Source organism: Bos mutus, chromosome 5, assembly GCF_027580195.1.
Source record: "Bos mutus isolate GX-2022 chromosome 5, NWIPB_WYAK_1.1, whole genome shotgun sequence".
Lineage (NCBI taxonomy): Eukaryota > Metazoa > Chordata > Mammalia > Artiodactyla > Bovidae > Bos > Bos mutus.
Genome location: NC_091621.1, coordinates 116,861,467 through 116,874,613, shown reverse-complemented (window position 1 = coordinate 116,874,613; position 13,147 = coordinate 116,861,467). Strand labels below are relative to the sequence as shown.

The 13,147-nt window shown below is 53.9% G+C and overlaps 2 protein-coding genes across 2 annotated transcripts in view; one reads left to right on the top strand and one right to left on the bottom strand.

Annotated features, from left to right (window-relative positions):
- Positions 1–3,773, bottom strand: part of CLSTN3 (calsyntenin 3) — a 29,802-nt gene extending 26,029 nt beyond the window's left edge. Inside the window, exons 1-3 of the mRNA XM_005910695.3 lie at positions 3,430–3,773; positions 935–1,057; positions 303–498 (exon numbers count right to left, since the gene is read on the bottom strand). Coding sequence (XP_005910757.3) covers positions 303–498; positions 935–1,057; positions 3,430–3,769 — 659 coding nt within the window. The 5' untranslated portion in view covers positions 3,770–3,773. The remainder of the gene's footprint in view (positions 1–302; positions 499–934; positions 1,058–3,429) is intronic.
- A 1,721-nt stretch (positions 3,774–5,494) lies between these two features.
- RBP5 (retinol binding protein 5) lies at positions 5,495–9,787 on the top strand. The gene is made up of 4 exons (XM_005910694.3): positions 5,495–5,567; positions 5,872–6,050; positions 9,178–9,279; positions 9,734–9,787. Exons 1-4 carry the CDS (start codon positions 5,495–5,497, stop codon positions 9,785–9,787), a joined length of 408 nt encoding a protein of 135 aa, XP_005910756.1.
- The last annotated feature ends 3,360 nt before the right edge of the window (positions 9,788–13,147 follow it).

Sequence of the window (13,147 nt, the reverse complement as noted above, 5' to 3'; positions counted from 1 at the left end):
TCCTTTCATCTTCACAGTGACCTGAAGAAGCAGGCATCATCATTGCTCCATTTTACAGACAAGCGAAAGCAAATCCAGAAAGACTAAGAAGCTGTCCACAGTCAAAAGAGACAGAGCCCAGACTGGTCCCACTGAGCTTCACCACATGCTCCTATCCCCCTTGGCTGAAGGCTCCTAAACCTCATGAACAGAGAGGGGAGGGGATAGATCGTCAAGATGGTGAGGACAGAGGGAAGTGAGGGACCTGGCCGTGGTGGGGGGACCTGCAGCAGAGGGCAAGGGCAGGGGCAGGGCATCCTCACTTGTGGGACTTCTTGGTGTTGGCCCCATCCGGGCCCTCGCCGCAGTCGTAGGCCTGGATGGTGAAGGTGTGCTCCTTCTGGGCCTCGCAGTCCACCGGCTCCTTGGCCCGGATCAGCCCTTCTCCTGTTGCTTTGTCCAGGATCACGGCCTCAAAGGGCACCCCGGACCCATGGAGCCGGAAGCCACAGATCTCACCTGGCCGGGGGCGGGGGGGACAAGGATGAGGTTCCTGCTCCACTTCCAGGGTCTCCTTCCATCACTCGCCAACCTCCCCCCAGGCCCCTACTTCACCTCTCCTCCCAGACCCAGTCCTTTTTCTTGCACATGGAAAAGCATTAATTATCGAACATTCACTCCAACCCCAGGTTCCCTGAGCACAACCTCTGAGCCACCAGCTCTGAGAGCTGGCAAAATCTGGGTGTGTTAACACCTGCCTGCCCACATCCTCCGCTGACTCACTTTACTGTGCCACTGTTCTTCACCATCGCCAGGTTCCCTCCTGGAGCCTCCGTCTTCCACTTTGCCCAAGTACTGCTCTCCCTCCCAGGACCTCCCCCCTCCTCCCTTGCCCCTGCCCTCCCGCCCACTTCTCTCTGTCCCACCCACCCTGCCCTGCCCCAGCCCCACTTACCTGCATAGCGCAAGGGAGCATCCTTGTCCAAGGCAAAGAGCGGTGGGTTCAGCAGGACCGTGTTGTCATTCTCCATGACGATGCCTTGGTATTCTGCCTCAATCCATGGCTTGTGCTTGTTGGCTGACCCCACCCCCAGGGAGAGCAGAGGAAGCACCTGTGAGCTGGCCCTCCATGGCCACACAACCCTTGTTGACCTAGACAGCACACTCCAGGCTCACCACCCTCTTCAGCCCCTGCAGAAGCACCCGCAGCGGGAAGGGCGGAGGGCAAGAAATCAGCCATGAAAGGAGTCAGAGGTCACTGGATAGACAGTTTCCATGGCAACAGCCTGCCCTGTGGGGAGGAAGAGGTCCTGCCATCTCCCCTGGGAAAGCTGGTCAGAGGATAGAGACTTTTCTTAGGCATTTCAAGTGCTGGAGTGTGGCTGTTGGGCCTCGGGGAGAAGCAATGGGCCATTAGAGGGCCCTGGGAAAGGGAAGGGATAGATTAAGGGCAGAGTGGAGATTAGGAAAAGAAGACTAGATGTTTCCTGAGGTCCTGGTTGTTGATCCTCTCCACCACGACCACCACCCCATTTTGGTCCTGTTCCCTTCTTTTCCTGGCTAAGCCCCATCCTAAGGCCATTCTCCCAGAGGAGAGGAAAGAGGAGAGAAGGGAGAAGGGAGATATATAGGACAGAGGGAGGGGGACAGAGAGGGGCAGGGATGGAGCAGAGGAATCAATGCCAAACGATGGGGCCCAGCGAGCTGGCATCCTCAGGGATTATCGAACTGGCCTAGAAACTCGACAAATCCCCTCCCTGCTTCTCGCCCTCACACCCAAAAGAACACACTCATAATCATAACCAGCTGACTCCTATGTCCCCCAGAAGGCCACCAAACCCCACACGCCCTGAACCCCCTTCTTATAGAGTCACGGCTGAGTCCTAATTCTCACCTATCCCACCCCTATTCCCTTCAACCACCAGCCAATCCACGACAGGAGTGCAACCCACTCAGCCTCCATGTCTCCTCAACCACTACCAGACTCAACTCAATCCCGTCTCCTCCCAGGACCAAGTGCCCACTCACCACTGAGGGGCTCTGGGGAAGGCTCAGTGGGCTCCAGCCCCCTCTACTTCACCCCCAACCGCAACTTCCACTGCCTGCTCTATCGAATCCCATCAAGCCAAAGCACCAAGCTCCCAAAGCACATTCACAAGGGCCCATCATTGAGACCTGAAGACTTATCATCAGAGAGAAACTGAATCACCCAAAGGACACTCATCCCCAGCTTGTCATGGTAAGCGAGAAATCCTGAGTTCCATTCTTTCCTCCAGTGACACCCCCAAAGCCTTCTGGTATCTGGTATGCCTGTCCCTTCCTCGCTGAGGACCACCACAACCCCCTTCCCTAGGGGCAGAGGAGAAAGCCACAGATGGTGCCTAGAAGGCAGCACAGGATGTGTTGGGAAGCTAAGAAGCCCAGCTGAGGTCAGAGACTGAGCTGAAGATGGAGAGGCTTCACACAGCTCACCACCACTCCTCACCCTGCACCCTCGCCCTGTGTCTTCCCACTTCCTTCCTCTTGACCCCTGACTCTCTCCTTGTGTCCATCTCCTCTCACTGACTCCTGGACTCCCTACCTCCTCCCTCCTGAGCTCTTCCCCTCGCCCTCTCCTCACCTGTTCTTCCTGATTTCTCTCCCTCTCCTTTGCCTCCACCTTGACCCTGGTCCATCCCCTGCTCATCTCCTCCAACGCTTCACCTCCCTTCTCCTTCTCCCTTCCCCTTTCCCCACTCTTTAGCACCCCCCGCCCCACACACACACACACCCACCTCTGCCCTTTCCTGCTGTCTTCACCTACCTAAACCCTTGGCCCTCACCCCCTCCCTCTCTCCTGGCCCCTCTAACAGCCTCACCCAGCTAAATTTATCAGCCGTCTGCCAGAAAGGGCAGCTCTGGTAACCCTCAGCCCAGCCCTGTATGCAGGCGGAAGGGGATGGATGCAGAGGAACACGCCAACACATACGTGCTCCGAATTGCTGAACTGTGGGAACAGTTCCTCCCCGGGATGAGATGGAGAGGGATCAGATGGATGTGGCCACACACCCTCAGCGCCGGCACACCCCGTGAAACGGGGACCCGCCCAGAGAGGTCCATCACCCCCCTCAGGAACAGGTCCTTCTGAGACCCGAGATCGCTCCAGCAGGGAGCAATGGGGGGGGGAGGGGAAGATACAGACCCCAGGATGGGAATGGGGACCAACCTGGGAGCAAGAGAAGCACATGGGTAGAGACGGACCAGAGAGGAGGGACCAGAGAGAGGTTCTGGAGATGCCAGCGAGAAGAGAAGGGGACAGGTCTGAGAAAATGGATGGGAAGGGGGATGGTGCGAAGAACCACCTGTCGTGTCCCAGGGAGCCTTAAAGGGCGCCTGCCCGCCTCGACCCCCACATCGCGGGGCCTGAGACCTCCTCCTTCTGTGCCCCCACCCCCCTACCACCACACTCACCTTTGTTACAGGAGCTGGAGGGGAGCAGGGAGGCCAGCAAGAGGGGAAACAGCAAGGGGGTCATGGCGTGGTGTAGGCAGGGCAGGGCCCCGATTGCTCGCCCCCAGAGCCTGGAGCCCTGCTTGTTCCACCTTGGGCAAGGGATGCAGGGGCTCTCCGAAGAGGGGAGGGGAGAGGGCAGAGAGCAGGGCAGAGATGGAAAGGAGCCTGCCGCCCACCCTAGTCCATAGGGCAGACCCGGGCAGACCCCAACCTGGGCGGCTGGGCAGGGGGGAACCGGCAGTGGCTGCTGCTCCTTCCTTCTGGAGCCGGGCGTCCTCACTCTCTCTCTCTCTCTCATTCCCACCCCATCCCCTCTACTGCAGGATGACGTCAGCACGGCCAGGCGAGGATTGATGGGGCCGCTGGCCAATCGGGTGGCTGGGGGGGCCAGGTGCTGCAGGGCGGGAGGGAGCCAATGGGACTGGGGAGCAGGGGCGGGAGGACGTGTTAGGGCTTTTTCCCCTGACTGCAATTTGGGGGAGCAAGGGAACTGCGGGGGCTGGGGAGGAAGCTGGAAAGCCGTAGAGGAGGTGGGGGAAAAGAGGGACAGGGAGAGGATCGCGCAGCTAGAAGCCCGGGGGTGGGAAGAGGAGACGTCAAACGGAGATCTGAAGGAGGCGAGGAGGGACAAGTATCCACGTCACCCCACCACCACCACCACCACCACCAACTCTGCATTAACCTCTTTTCACAGCCCATTCCATCAGCAGGACCCTGCTGGGTGCCTCCTGGGAACCGCCAAGTAAAACCCACAACCTGAGCCCCAGAGATGCTAGCCTTTCCGGTCCCAGCCCCGAGTCTCTGAGGAAGCCAGGGGGTGGTCAGCAAGTCGGTGGACCGAGCTCTGGGACCCGAGGAAAAGCGAGATGTCTGTGCCCCACCTCCCCCACTCACCCCCAGGCACCTGTCGGGACAGTTCACCACCAGGTGGAATTTTTTCCTGCTGTCTACCCTGTCTGCCTCCCTCTCCCCAAATTTCTCATCTTAAACCATGTTGACCCAAACCAGCCTAGTTGGTTCAGAAGCCAGAAAAGTTGGTAGGTCTGAGAAGCAGAGAAGAGTGCGGTGTAGTGTGGTGGGGAGGGGGGAGGGTAAGGCTAGAGCACACCACCTCCGCCTCCAAGGGAACACATCTGGGAAGCATGGACTGTGCAATGAGGGTAGCTGATGGTGCCATCCACGACTCCAGAGGGAGAGGGGAAATCCCTGGGTCCCAAGCCAAAGAGTGTAGAGTTCTCCAGAACAGCCAGCCAAACTCCTCCCTCACCTTCTGCTCCAGACTTTGAACTCAGCAACTCAGACAGCCCCCTCTGCAGTTTTTCTGCTTCCCTCCTCACGGTCCTGCAGGACAGGGTCCTGAGCTCCAGCGTCGGGACCCCAGCTCAGCAGAGCTGTGTGACGAAGCTGTGGGGGCCAGCGCTGGAGGATTTTCTTCACTAGGGCTCCTGGCAAGCTGGCTGTCTGCACTTCTTTCCCCACCTCTTCTTCCCCTTCATACCTTTTGGAATCCTTGGTGAGACATTGTTAGAACTTATCCTTGGGTAAGTCCGAAAGGTCCCTCCCTGCCATCCAGTAAGGTCGGCTCCCTCCCCGGGGCGTCTGCCCCCGGGGTCCTCCGGACCAAGCCTTCCACACTTGGGCTGGAAGCCAGAACTGACCTTCGGAAAGGCTCAAGTGTTGCCTGACTGACAGCCCCCAGTCCTGGTCCAGGTTCCTTCCTCAGGAAAAGCCGAGGTCAAGCACAGCCTTGCCAAGTCCCCTGCCCATCTCTGGGGCTGTGGACACCAGCCTCACGCTCATCGTGGGGGAAGAGGGGAGGAAGTCTGGCAGGAGCTCTTACTGCAGCAGGGCCCCCAGCGCTATAAAAACCCTGGTAGCTAGGACCTTACACAGGCTGCCTCAATGTGTGCAGAGCCTGGCTGGGAGACTCCCAGCCCCACCTGTCAGACAACACCCACTTCATCCTCCCCCAGTCTCTTACATTCTCCTGAAATCTTGACTTCCACCTTGCCCAGCCTGGACCATGCCTCCCAACCTCACCGGCTACTACCGCTTTGTCTCGCAGAAGAACTTGGAGGACTACCTGCAAGCTCTGAGTAATGTCCTCGCCCCTCTCAACCCTCTCACTCCCCTCCTCCCCTCCCCCTTCCTGCCTCCAATCCATTGAGGAGGGGGTGATGCTGGGGTCTGGACATTATAGACATGCAGGGGGTAGGGGGTGCTGGCACCTGCCTTGGGTCCCTTTACTAGCCAGGGACATTGCTAGGAGGGAGTAAATCCACAGTCCTAGACCCAGGCAAGGGGATGCTCCCAGCCCTAGGCTGCTGATGTGGGTGGGGAAGCCCCTGGCCCGCTAAAAGGACCCTCACTCAGACCCTTGCTCAGAGACGGTCCCCACAGATGTCAACATGGCTCTGCGGAAGATCGCCCTGCTGCTCAAGCCGGACAAGGAGATTGACCAGCGGGGCAACCACATGACAGTGAAAACCCTCAGCACCTTCCGGAACTACGTTCTGGAATTCGAGGTGGGAGTGGAATTTGAGGAGGACCTGAGGACCGTGGATGGACGCAAATGCCAGGTGTCTTTTCTCAGGCCAGTGGGAAGGGGCTGTGGATGGGCATGGGGGCTCTCAACAACTGGGGGTGAAATAAAATGACCTGTCGCAGCAAGAGGAAACGATGACCACAGCAGCCTGCCCTGGGATGTCACCCACCCATCCCTGACTCTTTCCAGCGTCTCCTCTGCCCACTCTGAGCACCAGCCAAAAGGGCAACAGGAACAGGTGACCCTCAGGCCAATGAGCAAGCCTGTGCTCACCCTCTAGCCTGTGACCCTGTGGACACCACAGTCCCTTCTCTCAACCTCTGTAACTCCGCTCCTAGGCTGTCCTTTCTGCTTCTTTCGTGTTCCTTTTGACCTCCTCTGCAGACCCTCGTTCCCCTATTAATCCCTTAAACTGAGATTTTCCCCTAGTATCTTTTTTTAAAATTAGAGGATAATTACTTTACAATATTGTGATGTTTTTTGCCATACATCAACATGAATCGACATTAGGTAAACATATGTTTCCTCCCTCTTAAGCCCCTTTCCCACCTCCCTCACCATCCCACCCCTTTAGATTGTCACAGAGCACTTGCTTTGGGTTCCCTTCATCACACATCAAACTCCCACTGGCTATCTATTTTACTTATGGCAATGTATATATTTCAATGCTATTCTCTCAAATCATCCTACCATCTCCTTCCCCCACTGTGTCCAAAATCTCTGTGTCTCCTTTGCTGCCTTGCAAGTAGGATCATCAGTACTATCTTTCTAGGTTCTCTATATATGCATTAACATGCGATATTTGTGTTTCTCTTTCTGACTTACTTGACTCTGTATAACAAGTTCTAGGTTCATCCACCTCATTAGAACTGACTCAAATGTGTTCCTTTTTATAGCGGAGTCATATCCCATTGTGTATATGTACCACAACTTCCTTATCCATTCATCTGTTGATGGCCATCTACGTTTCTTCTATTTCCTAGCTATTGCAAATAGTGCTGCAATCCCCTAGTATCTTGTCTTGACTTTCTCCCTCTTGTCTGTGTACTATCCATGGGCTAAAGCATATCCACCCATGTGTTCAATGAAATCTACAACTGCTCTAGACACAAACTCTCCAGTCAGAGGTGCCACCTGAGCTCCATGGCCAAGTTTCAACTGCCTGCAAAATGTTTCCATCTGGATGCCCCAAGGTCAAAGCCCAAGTCATTATCTTCCTACACAGACCTCTTCCTGCCTTTATATTTACTGTCTCCATCAATGGCAACAACCAGCAGGAATAAAGCCTGGGAGTCACAGTTTTTGCCTTATGTTCCCTTACCTCTGTGTTCCCAACAAATGAGTGTATACACACACACACACACACACACACACACACACACACACATGCATGCACATGTGGACCACATGTAATTAGTCAAGAAGCCTTTATAACTGTTCTGTGCTGTCCAATATGGCAGCTACTAACCATATAAAGATATTTGAAATGTAACTGGTCCAAATTTGACATGTGCTATCGGTATGAAATACACACTGGATTTTTAAGATAATACCAAACAAGAGTATAAGACACATCAGAAATTGTATATTGATTGCATGCTGAAATATTATATTTTAGGTTTAAAAATATATATAATATATTACATGTAATAAAATTATAATATTTTAGGTTGAATAAAATATAACACTAAAATTAATTTCACCTGTTTCTTTTTGCTTTTCTAATGTGGCTACTAGAAATTTTTAAAATTATATATGTGGCTAGCATTTAGGTCTCACTACATTTCTATTGAGAATCAGTTGTTTACACGGCTGTCATCTGTTTCTTCCTAGCTTTTCTAACACCACCTTATTTCAGGCCCTCATTTCTCATCTGGTGCCCCAAATTGGTTCCCATTCTTGACTCTCCTCTAATCCACTCTGCCTATCATAACCACAGTACTTTTAAAATGTAAAAGTGACCATGTCACTCCCTAACTTAAACCCTTTCAGACAACCTGCTATGTTCCAGGTAAGGTTCACACGCTCCACGTAGCATCCAAGGGCCTCCCCACAAAAACACTAGGTTAGAGCCCCCTCACAACTATCTACTCGTCTTCCTTACCTCTGTTTCTTTACTTGCTAGAAAGTTCCCATTATCTCCAATCTAATTAACTCCCTTCCTTGAAGACTCAGCTCTTCCCTCTCTGCTCCCATCACCAACAGTCTTGTTGGCATCACAGATATAATACCTACTGACCTCTCCTCTAACCGATCAAGATTCTGAGCTCCTTGGAAATTCCCAGGTGGTCCAGTGGTTAGGACTCCGAGCTTTCACTGCTGAGGGCCTGGGTTCCATCCCTTCTTGGGGAACTAAGATCCTACAAGCCATGGCAAAAAAAAACACACATAAGATTCTGAACTCCTGGTTTGGGTAGGGCCTATCCTATTGGGGTTTCCCAGGTGGCACTAGTGATAAAGAATCCACCTGCCAAAGCAGGAGACACAAGAGATGGGGTTTCGATCCATGGGTTGGGAAGATCCCCTGGAGGAGGACATGGCAACCCATTCCAGTAGTCATGCCCGAAAAGTCCCATGGACAGAGGAGCCTGGCGGGCTACAGCCCATGGGGTCACAAAGAATCAGACATGACTGAGCAACTAAGCACACACATAGACTATTGGGGGTCCAAATAACGCTGCTTGGAATGCCTAGCTCTGGTCCACTCAGCTCTGATTTGGGGAGTTGACCCTTCATTCTCAAGGACATTGCAGCTGCCCTTGAGACTGAGAAAGAGGAGAAAAGAGATTCCCTGGTTGTCTCCCAACCAATCTTCCTTCTTTCCCAAAGTCTCCTCCAGGTCAGCCAGAAGTATCAGAGGACAAATTCTCCATTCTTCATCACTGAACCCCCAGTTTCATCTCCCCCAACCCCGAGATTATCCTGCTTCATCCCCCTCTACCCAAATGGGCACTGTCACACAGTGTGGGGCCCCTTCCAGTGGCCTTTAGGAGTGGGAGGGGAGGGGAGTTTTGCTGAGTCACTCAGAAGGAAGGGGCTGGAGCAAGACAGCGTCTGCTATGATGCAGGGCGTGGGGGCAGCCCAGCAGAGTAAGGCGATGCATTTGGGGTACCCTACAACACCCCCCCCCAGTCTTCCTTTATTCCTGCTTTCTCCATAGACCATAGTCACCTGGGAAGAGGAGCAGCTGGTTTGTGTGCAGAAAGGAGAGGTCCCTAACCGGGGCTGGCGACTCTGGCTGGAGGAAGAGATGTTATATCAGGTGAGAGGGGTGGGGACTGGGAGAGGAGATGCATGAGGGTGTGTCTGGGAGGGGGGCCTCCAGCTAGGACCCATTCCCTTGCCCAAATCAAGTAAGTCTACTACTCCAGCCCGCTCCCTGCCAAAGAAGGCAAGGAAGGAAGGAACATGGGAGCCCTGGGAAGAGTGGAAAGGGGAAGAAGTCAAGTGGCCATGGTGGGCCCTGGCTGCAGGTCCGATGCGTGTCCATAAATCATGACCGGAGACATGGAGACTTAGCCACTTCAGCTCCCTGACCAGATCCCTTCCTTCCTCTGGGATGGAAAGTTGAGGGTTTGGAAAAAGGTTACAGTTCCCCATATATCACACACTCCAGCTGATGTATCCTGAAGGATTCAGTGGAGGTCAAGAAACTGAGAAAGGGGAGTGGCTGGTAAGAATCTTCTCTGTCCTTATTATTCCTACTCTGCCCCCAGGAAGTGACGGCCCGGGATGCAGTGTGCCAGTGTGTCTTCAGGAAGGTCAAATAGCCGGAGAGGAGCTGAGGGCCCCCCTCCCCTCCTGGACCACAAGAGTCCCCAGATTCCTCTTTCCTGTGTCCCCTTCAAGCCCAGATGGTCCCAGGTCAGCAGTCCCTGTCCCAGGCCACTCACCCTGCTTCTGCGTCCCCCTCCCCCGCCCCATGTTAATCTATAACTTGCAGCCCCCGGGCCAAAGTCCTTTCCTTCTCACATTCCACTGCCCGAAAGTGACCTCATATCGAGCTCAAGGTCTGCCTCCTGGATGAGAGAAACACACAAAGGGAAAGAGCCTTTGAGAATAACGGACTTCCACTCTCTTTCATTCATTTGGCCTCTTATTTTCCATCTAAGAAAGCACTCAGCTTCATGCACTGGAGCATTAGTGGAAACTCCATCCTGGTGGAGCTTTTGAGAAAGAGTGACTGGACTCTCAAGAATCTAAGCAGGAGCTATTGGGGCTCTTGTCCAGTTCCTTGTCCTTCTTCTTGAGAAATTCCCTGGGCTGAATAGAACCAGGCCCAAGGCATGGCCCCAGCCACACAGAGTTCAACAGACATGTTGACTGACACCTAATGAGCCTTGCCAATCATATGCTTGCATCCTACATGTTGGGGAGGAGGAATGGGTCAGGGTGAGACCTTTATCTGGTGCCAGGGGAGGCGGAAAGTTTCTAAATAGTGAGCTGGTCTCCACGTCTGCTTTGGGAAGGACAGGCAACAAGAGGGTCAAAAAGGACTGAAAAGGAAAACAGATGAAGGTGTCCACTTAAAAATAGTCACTGAAAGTTCAGAGTTATGTTTTATTTGGTGAGAATTCTTAAGACTTCAGACCCAAAAGACAGCATCTTAGGTGACCCTGAGAACTGTTGGGTGTGGGGGTTGTCAGTCAGGTTATGTAGAAGTTTTGCAACAAGGGGCAGGTAGTCTGAACATCAAAAGATTATTGTTAATTAAGGAAAACCAGATATCTCAAGTTAAGGAATTTAGCCCTTTTCTATGTATGGGAAGATGCAAGAGCCTGGGCTTACTGAAAGCATTCCTTTCATATGCAGCTCAGCTATCTGGGGGCAGCATCCTGCAATTTGATTTGATTCGATTTGATTTTCACATCCTTAGTTCCTCAATTGATGGACTGTAAGGAGTGACTGCAGCCTGACAGCTGCTGGATTGCAGGCATTGTTCTTCCTGGGTGCCCTCTGGGCTCAGAAATTCACTTTTGGAGGCCAGACTCGATGTTGGCCATGACATCCTTGTTTAATGATATGGCTGGGTTTCCCAGGTGGCACAGTAGTAAAGAATCCACCTGCCAAAGCAGGAGCTGCAGGAGACCCAGGTTCAATCCCTGGGTCAGGAAGACCCCCTGGAGATAAGAATGGCAACCCACCCCAGTATTCTTGCCTGGAGAATCCCATGGACAGAGGAGCCTGGTGGGCTGCAGTCCATGGGGTGGCAAAGAGTCGGACACAACTGAGCAGGCATGCACTACGATTCTCAGAGGGTTCAAGGCCAAGGACTTGAAAGATGAAGGACATGAAGGTGTGAAGGCAATAGTCAGTGTGAAGGCAACAGGCCTCAAAGACCCTCTGCCTACAGTCCAGCAAGGCTGGGGACAGAAGGTAAGAAGGACAACTGAAGACAGCATGGCTCCTCCCATAGGGGCCCAGAATCACTGCCCTAGAAAACAGCCCAGAAGGGTAGGGCCTGTCCAGAGGCCAGGCCAACTCCAGCCTCTGGTCACCTCCCTACCTACAGAGGCCTTGGCTCTTTCAGAATAAAAGTCCCATGGGGCAAGAGCACAGAGAGAAGGCTCAGGTGGAGTGAGGATAGTGCCTGGCTGGGGCAGGGGAGGGGATTGCTGAAAAGTCCCTGGCCAGTGCTCACTAGATGCCCACCCCTGCCTCCTCTTCCTGCAATGGCTGGGCCCCTGCACATTCAAGATGGTCTCTGGGGCTTGGCCACAAACTAGGATTGCAGCACTCAACCCCCGCACCAGCCTGGAACAAATTTGGAAAAGACAAGGACAAGAACTCAGAGCGGACCTGAGCCTCTTCTTCCCTGCACAGACTCTTTGCAGGGCCTCCAGTAGAATGGGGAGGGGAGAGCCCTCCGAGAACTGGGGACCCTACCTTTCCCTTCTGAGCGCAGGGAAGCCATGGGAAAAATGCTCTGGGTGTGTATTCACCAGGTCCTCGCCACTCGGAGCTCACAGCGCATGTCCAGGCCTCTATGCACAGGACTGCCCGCTGTGCTCTGCATGTCGGTCCCTGGCTGGGGTCTCTCCAGAGGGCCTGACCTGGGAGCACGTTGGCTTCCCCAGTGACCACTGGACCCCAGCAGAAGCAGCCTCGTCCCCCAGGACTCCTATGATGCAAGCACCCACACCCGCCCCACCCGCGGGTCTGTAGCCTCCCCTGGACCCCTCCCCTCCAGGAGCCAGAATGTAACAAGAGGCCTATAAACACCAAAGGAACACAAGCCACAGGAGGATGGACTGAGCGGCTTCGGGGTACCTCCAAGTAGAAGTGGATCCACCCAGATTCGGGCTGCTATTTCCCCTGTGGGCAGCAGGGGGCGCTGCTTGCTGCAGTGGGAGCCAGTTACCCACCAAATTCAGTCCCTCCTCCAACACCCTGTTGGATAGACACTCCATCCCTGCTCTGGCCAGACAGACAGACACACACACACACACACAGTCCAGTTCTCAGCTCACATGGGCTCACTATGCCAAGGCCCTACCCCTCATTCAAATCAGGCTGAACCACTCACTCTCAGATGGAGGAGTTAGTCACCAGGGGCGCTGATGGGTGAGTGATGCAAAGGCAAGGGTTGGGATGCGGGCAAAACAGCTATGGACAAGTGGTCCCACCCCAGCCTTTCCAGGATCACAAAGTTGTGGATCCCAAGACCAGCTTTAATTTTGTTGACCAGAGTCTTAGCGCCCAGGGAAATGATCAGGAATCAAGGATGTTTATCTCCATGTGACATAGAGTGACTGCACCCTTCTAACCCAGCCCCATGCCAGGCCCCTGACCCCTCCCCATCCACCAGGCCCAGATAGCACCGAATGGTCACAAGCAACTGAACCCCAAATGATTCTCTGTGCTATGCTTAGTCATTCAGTTGTGTCTGACTCTTTGTGACCCCATGGACTATAGCCTGCCAGGCTTCTCTGTCCATGGGAATTCTCCCGGCAAGAATACTGGAGTGGGTTGCCTTGCCATCCTCCAAGGGATCTTCCTAACCCAGGGATTGAACCCAGGAAGTGGGTAGCCTATCCCTTCTCCAGGGGATCTTCCTGACCAGGAATCGAACGAGGGTCTCCTGCATTGCAGGTGGATTCTTTACCAGCTGAGCTACCCTAGGTCAGTCC